At 32.5% G+C, this 11,281-nt stretch overlaps 1 protein-coding gene across 6 annotated transcripts in view; it reads right to left on the bottom strand.

Annotated features, from left to right (window-relative positions):
* Positions 1 to 1,030: 1,030 nt before the first annotated feature.
* URI1 (URI1 prefoldin like chaperone) overlaps positions 1,031 to 11,281 on the bottom strand; it is an 88,301-nt gene continuing 78,050 nt past the window's right edge. For 5 of the 6 annotated variants that reach the window (XM_032324181.1, XM_032324185.1, XM_032324184.1 and 2 more), the window contains 5 exons: positions 10,422 to 10,590; positions 8,682 to 9,024; positions 6,677 to 6,819; positions 5,679 to 5,928; positions 2,601 to 2,780 (listed from right to left, as the gene is read on the bottom strand). In XM_032324181.1, the coding sequence (XP_032180072.1) occupies positions 2,601 to 2,780; positions 5,679 to 5,928; positions 6,677 to 6,819; positions 8,682 to 9,024; positions 10,422 to 10,590 (1,085 nt within the window). Of the gene's footprint in view, positions 2,781 to 5,678; positions 5,929 to 6,676; positions 6,820 to 8,681; positions 9,025 to 10,421; positions 10,591 to 11,281 lie in introns of all 6 variants that reach the window. The other variant, XM_032324180.1, reaches the window with a different exon arrangement.

The following is an 11,281-nucleotide window of genomic DNA, read 5'->3' on the forward strand; positions in this document are numbered from 1 at the left end:
GAGAGGTAGGCAGGTAGTAGAAAGAGCCAAAACAAGAAAATAACCATTGGGCAAATAATAATTTGCCTAATAACAGTAATAACTGTTGCAAGCAAGATCTGCCAATGAATGCAAAAATTAGTGGGCTTAAATTTGAGGAGGAAAAAAAGTATAATCTCAAAGTAGCTCCTCAAAAGTATTTATTAACTACAAAGGAAAAGATAGTAACTTTATAGTGGAGAAACCGAGCAGACACCACCTTAACCAAATCACCAAGGTTAATACTGAAACTTTGGACCTCTTGAAATGACACACTAGAATGTATCTCTGATATGAACCTCTTGATATGATGCATTTCTATGGTATTCTTGCCAAAAAGGGAAAACCTCATTCTAAAATATGAGTACATCAAACAAACTCAAACTGAGGAGCAACTTACAAAATATCTGACCAGTACTCTTCAATATGTCAAAGTCATAAAAGAAAACAAATGGAGGAGGAGACTACAGAGATATAATAAATGCAAAATAGATCCTAGAACAGAAAAAATAACACTTAGTGAAAAAGTTGGTGAAATTCAAATAAGATCTGTAGATCAGTTAATAGTACTGCATCAACATAAATTTTCCACTTTTAATCATTGCATTATGGTTATAGAAGATGCTATAATATTAGGGGAAGCTGAATGAAGAGGTATATGGAAACTACTATTTTTGCAATTTTTCTGTAAGTCTAAAATTAGTTCAAAATACAAAAAACTTCTGCTATTCTGTTTTACAATGGTTTAAAAGAGAACACTTACGACCAGCCTCATTTTATTTATCCCACTGAAACATGAATTTAATATGAAAAATAAACCTATAATGCAAAATCACAACTGAAATTTTGTTGTAAAACTGAAGTTATGGAATGGGGCCATACCACTTCATCTGGTCTTCAGCAGAACATAAGAAAATGTTACCAAACACTTATTCCTTGCTTCTACTACTAGCTTATTCTATGAGAGAATGTCTTATTTGCAAGAAGTAACATAAACTACATAACAACAGGCTCAAATTATGAAAAATTATTTAATGACAGTACTCTTGAAATTACATGCCTGTAAAGAATATCACAACAGTCCCACAATAAAGTTTGTTTCTGGGAGAATATCCAGCAGGGCTCACTTGAATAGCAATTGGGAGTCAGAACTCTTCTGTGTGTGTATGATGGTACTCTCAGTTTGGTTTAATTTTTGTGGGGGATGGGCTGAGAGAAAACAGTTTTAACTAAAAATATATGCACAGTTCATTAAACTTTACTAAAGAGCAAATCTTCTACATTTTTAGGCTATCTTTCAAAATCAGTCCTTTGTTCTGAATTATCCATTAACTTGTGGAGATTCAGGCTCACCCCCGTATTACTAAAATACATATTCATAAAACTTTTACAGTTGTGCTGTTCTAGTTACAAATAGCTTCTACTTTTCTAGGACATAATTTCACTTTGTTTAAGCAAGAATTCATTAAAGAAGCTATAAATAACCTTTAAATATTTAGCCATGAATAGAGGGTGGACTGGCATTGATGGCTTATTTTAGTACTAATGCAGAATGCTTTTTAAAAGCTACATTTCAGCATGCATCAAGCTAATGATTAACACTTGCAGTGTAATTTTCAATGTTAGAATAAATTTCTCTTTATTTTAAGGATTTTTGCTAACAGTCAATATGTTATTTCAATTATTTACTAGTAGGAAAGTAGCCTTAAAGAATGAAAATGTTGGAAAATTCAAACATAAAATTTCTTGTTTAAAAAATCTGGTAATTTTTCTTAGCATCTACACAACCTTCCTTCTCTCCCAAAATATAATTCCAGTTAAAAGTGAACACACCAAGGGAGAAGAATTGCCTATGGAATTACATGAATTCAAAGAACCACTGTGTGGTGCAGGTAGCATATATATGAATCAAAGACATTTCTGTATTCAATTCTGAATCATAAAGTTCACATTTTAGAGACCAAGTTTCATAAAATTTTTACTAGAAAAAAAAATGTTTTACAAAATACCATTCTTCCAATCAAACAAACCTTCCCATAGGGTACATGTAGCTTTCGGCCTCAGAGATGATAGAATGACCAACAAAGGGGAGAATTTTTTTAAATAGCCACCTAGCTGCAAAACCTACAGAAGTAGATTTTTTTTAAAGTGCCTTTAAAATGCTAAAGCAAGTAATATAATTGTTGAATCTATCTGAAATTTTAGAAGTTTCCTTAAAATGGTCCATATGGTATGCACAACTTCACAGCTGGTACAAAACTGCCTGTATTTAGTTCAAAACACAAAAACAATGCATATGAACAGTATTCTTTGAAAAATAATTCTAATACTGCCAGTGCATCATAAGAAAACTTAGACAACAGTATTGACAGTATTCAGAGAATTAACAAAACAAGCTGAATATTAAAGTATTCAAACATTTACTTTGATTTTTAATACCACTGATAACAGTAAGAGATCTTGCTGCCAAATGAATTCTGGATGCCTTATTTCAAACTACATGTAACATATTTTGTGAAACAGATTCTAAAGAAATGCAAAACTAGGTTCCAGGATGTAAACTACCATTGCCTAGGCAGGCCCTAGTTTTTCTGCTGCAATCTGGCAGCTTTGAACTTTGAAACCCTCTTTGTAGTTTCTTCTGATACTTCTGACAGAACTTTTCGTTCTGGAATGGTGGGTAGCACAGGATGAACCATGGTTGGGTGTGGTGTTAAGGAGGGTGACAGAAATTCTTTTTCTATTACAGTTCCAGAAAAAGCCTAGAAGACAAAAATCAGATTATGGTAACAAAACATAAGTAAGATGCCCACAAATCATTATCCTGTATTTGCCAATTAGACACTTCTTTTTTGTCGAAAGTAAATTCTTAAGGTTTTTGGATAAATACACAAAATACAAACTGTCCAGAGAAATCAAGTACTATTAAAATGTATCTTAATTACACTACCAACTATAAGTACATTTTTATAGCATACATTTAAGAAAGCAAAATATAAAATAAATGTTTTATCTGGGATTAAACAAAAATGGGTACAAAAAACGTCCTCAACTTTCACACATTCCATTATTATGTCCAGACCATGCTGTGAAAAATAACGTATTAAACTAAAAAATGCTACTAGGGTATCAAACATGAGCTGACGAATGAGCTATCCCTATGGAAGCCATGCTGCCAATAGCTTAATTTCAGCAGCAGTGACATTTCTTAGGTGGTGTTCATTTATGCAATTACTTGAGAATTTTATTGAGTCCTACCTCAATTTTATTTAAGAGATCAGCATAAACTGAAAAATCAAGTGCTGATACTAGTGGAGACAAGCACCAGTCTCAAAATTTACCATAATTAATACAATAATGAAAATTAAATGTTCCACAAAAAAAAATGATCCTTTAATTTCAACTGGATGTCTGCTGGACTTAATCTGGCCAACTGTGTATTCAACTAAAAAAAAGTAATGTGTACAAAATGTTGGAAATATAACCAAAGATATATCTTTATATATATTTTTTTACATAAAGATCTTTTTATATAAAGGAGCACCTGAGTGGCTCAGTCAGTTAAGTGTCTGCCTTTAGCTCAGGGCATGATCCCAGGATCAGGCTCCCTGTTCAATGGGGGAGTCTCCTTCTCCCTGTCCCTGTCCCTCTTGTGCTTTCCTGCATGCTCACTTTCTCAAATAAAATTTTTAAAATACATAAATCTAAATGAATGAATAAATAAATAAAGTCTATAAAAACCAAGGAGTTGGTATGGATTTTATTCTTAAAGTTTCTAGTATTTGGATTCCCCCCTTCCATCTTTTAAAACTCATTATACACAAAGTAAAATCTGACAAGTAAACTTTCATGTATATTTTGCTTCCCTTTGTCTAACAAGAGTACAAATTTAGTTAAGACAATGTATCACCTGAGTTGTTTAGAAAGTCACACCCCTCCACCTTGCACTGTCATAGAAACAAAACAAGAATGCCCTTTCCTTCCTGTAATATTTTAGGAACTTGGGTGGAATCCAAACTCTTAAAAGAAACTCAAAATCTACTTTCTCAAGACTCCTCTATTTTATCTTGATGAGCACTGAGCCTTTTGAAAAAAAAAAAAAAAAAATATTTCAGCATTTAAAGATACTGAAAAGGGTATCTTTCAAAGTACTTACCATAGGCATGAACTACTTGTGGATGTTAAAAAAGTGTACAGCATCTAGAATGCTGATGATAACAGTTCATACAAAATGCCAAGCTAATAAGAATGAAATAAAACTAAAGTTCCAGTCTTGAGCTCTAGCATACCATGATACGTTAAGTCCTTATAAAAACCTAATTTTCAAAAATTTTGAAATAGTGAAAGTCTATACCCATTACCTGTTTTTCTAACAATTTGGAAGACTATTAAATGAGATATTTTCCAGGGCAACTGAGATCATTGTACTGGGTGGAGGGGAGGAGAATATACTGATCATATATACTGTCCCTAAATGCTAATGACCTCCATCTCCATCTCCACTGACATTTAGTACAAACATCACCATTCAGTTACTATTTAGTTGCTGTACTATTTAATACAAGCAACAGTTTTAGATACATATAAACATATAAACATACATATAAACATATATATTTTTAGATGTATCTGATATATACATAAATGGGTATAACACTTTTATACAGGTGTGAGTGGGAACCTTAGAATTGAAAACTTGAAATACCCACAAAACAAACAAAAAATTAGAAATCATGCCTGGGAATAATGGAAATCATACACATGACTATTTCAAAGATAGGAATTCTTACTTTGGGATCTTCTAATACCCCTCCTCCTCACACACGAAAGTATATGCAACATGGTAGGTAAGAATATGTATGTGTGCACTCATTCTTCTGAGGGATCTACAGCTTTCATTAAATTGTAAAACGATTCCACAACCCCTAAGAATACATATGTCACTGGCATAGGCCAAAACACAGGACTTTAGATAATTATCTGCCACATATATTTTTTCATTAACTCAACTAAAGCATATAAAAGAAGTATAGTCATCTACTTAAGCCATTATAAAATGACTATGGTTTGGTCTAGTGGTAATTTATTTTAAAAAAAGCCGCTAAATGATCTGGCCAAAAATGTAACAATTATGCAAACTGAGATACTTTAAAATTCCTACTTCACAAAAATAAAACTTTGATTGGTAATACTTTTCCCTACAAAAATTTTCTTGAATAATGTTACAATTTTAGACCTGCATTTATGTTTGCTAGTGACTATTAATTTTTTACAAATTATTAATTATTGAAAAAGAACAAGCAGAATGAATTAGGTTCCATGACTTTTGAGATTAAATATATGTATAAACTAAAGAAGCTGTAAGATAAACAATGCCATTAACCAGTTGATTAACTTCAATAAATAACTATGTAAGACAAAATAATTTAAAGATTGTAAGATTAATAATTTATAAACCATACCCGAGACACAACACCTATAATTTTCAAAAATTTTTTAAAAAGCAGAGACGTATCTTTTTAATTCCAAAAATGATCTACGTGAAATTGGGAAAATGAATGATAGGCCCTTCTGATATGGAGCTACCACCACCTTTTTAGTCTTACAAAAACTCATGAAAGATACCATCTGAAATCAAAGAGTCAGAGACACACACACACCTCAGGTGTTCCTGATAAGGGCAGAAGTTTCTTGTGATGGTTTTCTTCTTGTTCCTCTTCCAAAATACTCTCACTAGTGTCACTACAAGTGGCCTCTTCACAACTAATACTCCTCAGAACTCCTCGTCTGTCATCGAAGTCAGCAGCACTGCTTTCACTGGTATCACTGCAAACACTGTTCTCTCTGCTGCGAGACTTCAGGATGGACTTACGAGGGACATATTCCCCGTTCACAACATCAACGAAGACCCTACAATATCCAAAATAGATACATCCACTTTAGGTAATTCATAAGCAGAGGATAAATTTATAATCATATTAAAAAAATCTTTTCTAGAAATTAATCTACAACGTTACATGTAAAATTTGCACAATCAAAATAATTTTTAGTTTCAAATAATGTGTTTCATATTCTTAAAAACATGATTTTTTTGGCCTAATAAAACAGAGCACTTTGTTTATAAGCATGTTCTCAATGACACCTCATTTGCCACATTTCCACATATACTCTAGGCCTACTTAGAAGACAATTAAGCAACTTTACAAACGTAGGTCATGAAAACAGGTATTTTCAAATGGTAACTTTTTCAACAACACAACAAAAAACTGGAACAGCAAAACTTAACTCCCACTTTGTGAAAAGATAAACCACCTGCCAAGCACCTTCACTGCTGTGGCAGGAAAGTGAGGCTCCAGCCCACTGGAAACACAAAGTTGTAACTAAAGTACACAACATTTTTTGACTGGATCGACTGGGAACGTTTTAAAAGCACTGGCAAAGAGGGGGAAAAGGGAGAGATCATGCAATTTTCCAACTGCTTTCGGTAGCTCAGCAGCTCCTGTGACAGCCTCTGAAATACTAAGCCAACTCTATCCGAATACCTCGCTTTTCAGTGATAGCCTTCTGCGTTACCGACAACCTTTTTCCTATACATGTTGAGTTACGAAGAGGCGGACGGGAACAGCAGATTGTTCTACTGCCTGCGAATACCACTCACCTATAAATGTCAGCAGGAGTCCTGATAGTAGGCAGCTCTTGGGCAGAATGACCACTCCCAGAGCTGTTCTTTCGTTTACGTTTGGCTTCTTCTTTCTTTTCACTGAATTTTAAAGTGGTATTTTTTCCAGTATTTATTCGGACCTAAAAATTTCACAACATAAAATAACAACCCTTTTGAGAAAGTAAATCCAAGTCAAAACTTAAATAAACCCTGTAAGAAGAGAAACAGTTTAAATTTTTTGACACTGAAATCATGTGCATTATTAGGATTAAAAAGTCCTTACCCTTAACATACTTTTACTACATTAAATTATGTCTTCTTTAATGACCAATTCTAATCTTCAGTGACTTTATTATTGTATTGAAAGCAAATTACATTTAAACTAAATGATTGATTTATTATAAGCTTTCATATCACCCCATTACTTTGACATAAAATTTTGGCTTAAATCATGCATTTCAAAACAAAGAACACAATTAACCAAAGAAATATTTGGTAAGAATATAAAATTTAAGTCATAAAAGCAGTATTAAATAATATTTAACTTCAGAATTTTTAAAATACCTCTAGTTTTTAGAAACTGGACTAAAAAATAAAATAAAATAAAAAACCCTGTAAGATTATCATGTTATTCTTCTATTCCTACTCAGCATTTTACTGCACTTTCCACATGAAGGACTTCTCTCTCTCTCATAACATTCCTAAAAATATTACTACTTCTACCTATTTTATTGACACGCAAATAAGAAAAAGTTTAAAGCCTGAAATAAGAATCATAAAATAAACTTCTTTTTCTGGTTATTAGGGTCAATTTTTTCCAAAGAATTCACAAGATGTTCCCTTTAGTCTGAAGTATTAAAATATTTAAAAAATAATAATAACTTATTTCACTTCATATTAGAGCAGGGATAACTTAAGGGACCTAAGAAATATCAAATATGTTTTAAACATGTTTCATTAAATAATAATCACGGATACTTAAGACTGATACCACAGACCCTTAACTCTGCTCTAGGCAATCCCTGCAGAGGTACCTTGTGGTACAAAGAGCACTACACTGACACAAAGGGCTTTCTGTTTCATTACTAGCCAGCTCTACGGACTTCTAGGCCTTAAGTTTCCTTGAGAAAGATGAATGAGAAAGATGAATTCCTAGTTGCTCCTCGGAGCAGCGTTGCAGAACGAGGGAATGGGTTTAAGGTAGTCTATCCTTCCTCCAATCAGAACCAACCTGTTTTGATCTATTTTAAATACTGGGATTCTATAATAAGTACGAAGGGAATAAAAAGTCTTTGATACTAAAAAAATGCTTAAAAACCCTGTATTAGAAAATCTCTATAGTAACCCCCAGCTCTAAAATGCCAAAATTCTAAAGTTATGGTTAGTCACAGATGTGTATATTTACTTTATCTGAAAAGGAACTACTTTTTACTTCCTCCTAAATTTTTCAACTTTGCTCATGGCACTCCTATTCATGTTGTGCCCACACAGAAAATAATAACCTGGCATAATTAAGAATATAACTAAAGCAGTCACTTTAACAACCCAAGTACATCAAAACACCCACAATATAATTAAATCTAGAATTCGTAAGAAAATTCTCACCTGGTAATTCACAGACCTGTACCCCTGGGGCAAATAATGCATTATATGTTTATAAAAAAAATTTAAAAAATTAAAAAAAAAAAAACACCTCTGGATGAAGGACAGGTGAAATTACAGTAGTTGCTGCTCAAATCTGATTCCTTTCTAGACCCCAAACAATTGAAATTCTATTGTGGCTTCAGATAACAATGGACCAAAACCAACTATGGAGACTTCGGACTCCACACATCCTCCTTTTTCTTTTTAGAAAAATTGGCCAGAGAAAGACGCAAAAGATGGTCTTCTTGTTTGGCACTATCAACAATATTAATCACTGCTGACACTGTTCTTTTAAAGAAAATTACAGATGATACTGAATATTTAAAATATATACAGAATTAATAAAATGTATACAAACCCTCTTAGGTTCGACAGTATGAGAAAAATATATTGTTGGTATAGAATGATCTCCAACCCCTAGAGCATCCTGGTCATTTTCATTATCGCCACCACCACCATCACCACCACCATCATCATCATCATCATCTTCATTACTGTGGTAAGAATTTGAACCGTTCACTGGATGAATGCCATTCATTTGACCACTGAACAGTTCTGAATGTGTAACATCCTTATAACAGCTGCTCGAAGTAACAGAGTCTGTCACTTGATGCATCACATGTGCATTTATATTCTGATCTTCCTTTTCTTCTTCAGAAGATGTCGTATCCTCTCCATTTGCAATCACAGTACCAGGCTTACTAGTAAAGAAATAGAAAATTAACAAGATCAAACAAACACATCAAAATTCTCCATATTCTCCATATTAAAATTCTCATTTCATTTCAATGGGTAAAAATTAAGATTGAATAAGATATATATTTAAATAGAATTCTAAGTCTATAAAAATGTTTTGAAATAAATTAACAAAAAAACCCTACACTATTCTGTATGTAGTAGTTACTCAAACACTTAGTAGAATACAGATGATTTTTTTAATCTTTGCAAGAGGACATGGCCACACACAATACAATATAAATAATACAATCAAGAGATTTGTAAGAAATTCACAGAGAATATGTTTCTCTATTTAAAGATGAGAAATTAAATCCCAGAAAATTAACACATTCTTATTTTCTACTTCTATATTTGGAATATTTTACAAGCATGTATTACTGTAATTTTAAAAAATGAAGGACTTGTATGTATACACATGAATATAATTATACTTATACAAACACATGTACATTTTTCATGCTTCATTTCTACAAAGGATTTGAAAACCTTACAAAAATAACAAAACCAAAAATGCAATAGAATTGAAATAACATCATGCAAAAATAGAAAGAGAATCGTGACCAAGAAAATAACAAGATTCAAGACTGATCTAAAAAAATGAAATTGTATCAGTTAATCAAAAGACCTAAGAATTTATAGGTGAAATGGTAGAAAAAATATATATACTTTGTGCTTCATGTCCTATTTTTCACAGAAATTAATTACTGCATATGGCACATCATTTAAGCCAAATAATATAGAACTTCTGTAGTAACAGATTTCATTGAGCATTCTGACAATTCCAAGTGAGTGCTAATGTATATTTCAAATAGGAGTTTGGAAAAGTTTTCCATATATATAACTATCTGACCAGATTACAGATTGTCTGCTCAATAAACAGAAAAGTTTGCAAAGGAAAGCAAGGATAAATATTTTACAGCAACAAATCCAGAGCAGCTTTTCTTTTTCACAAGTCACTCAAATATATAGCATTATCCTGACTATAGTATAAAAATACTTCATGTAAAATGTAATATATAAAACATCCATAATTATTTTAAGTCAACTATCAGATATATCTTAGGACTTCATTATGTAATATATGGCTGAAATCTTATAATTAAAAAAACAGGAATAGTGATTTTAAGTATTTCTGTACACACATATATATGCATGGGCTTGACACAAATGCACAGCCCTAAAAGAAAATATTCTAAAGAATATTTATTTTAGAGTGGTAGGATTATTGATACTTTAATATATTATACTTTTCTATATTTTCTTCAATGAGCATGTATTGTTTTATTAATGAGGAAAGAGATTAACAAGGAAATGTGTTTAGAAATAAATTCTTTTGGAAAGATGATTTGTCATTAGGTACCTATCAAGTTCACCCAGTAATTCTTCTTGTCTCTCTAGTTCTTCAAGTCGAGCCCACAGTTCCTTATCAGCAAGCAAATTCTTAGATTTTACATCATTTGCAAAATCTGCTTCAAAAATCTCTGAAGTTTTTGGTTTGGAGTGAGGTTTATGAGCAATTCGGTGTTTTGCTATTTAAAAAAAAAAAAAGGAAAGACATGGCTGTTAATAGCTAACTCTGAAAAGGCACAAATGTAGACTTAGTAATAAGACTTTCTTTTGAGGAGAGGGGATGTTGACACAGGGAGGCATGGTTTTAAAGGTAAGCAAAGATAACTCCAAGGATGTATGTATCTCACATCTTGCTACTCAAAGTGTGGTCCAAGGACCAGCAACACTGGTATCCCCTACAGAACATTTGAGAAGTACTGCCTCTCAGCCACCCCCCACCATCTGCTGAATCATAATCCTCTGTTTTAACAAGAGCCCAAGAGGATTCATATGCACATTAAAGACCCTGAAGAGCTACCTGAGAGCTTCAAAACTTCCTAAGTAAAAATGGCCACAAGGGACCCTACTTACAACATAAAATTCAACACAAGTAACACACATCTTCCATCCTTAAGAGAATTTAGTTACGAAAGTTACACATCAAAGCCCTGTCACAGGATACTTTCAACTCTAAGGTACTGCCAGGCATGATCACCCTAGGAAGAATCTATGAACGCTAATCCCTGGAAAGCTGGACTATAATTTTATATATGAATATTTTTACTTTTTAAATTGCTTTATCTTATTTGTAATCCTCATGTGAGGGCAGGAGATAAAGAAAATCTGAACTCAAATCCATTTGCTTTTCATTTAAAAAAAAAAAAAAAGGAC

The sequence above is a fragment of the Mustela erminea genome, chromosome 19, assembly GCF_009829155.1.
Source record: "Mustela erminea isolate mMusErm1 chromosome 19, mMusErm1.Pri, whole genome shotgun sequence".
In the NCBI taxonomy this organism is placed as follows: domain Eukaryota; kingdom Metazoa; phylum Chordata; class Mammalia; order Carnivora; family Mustelidae; genus Mustela; species Mustela erminea.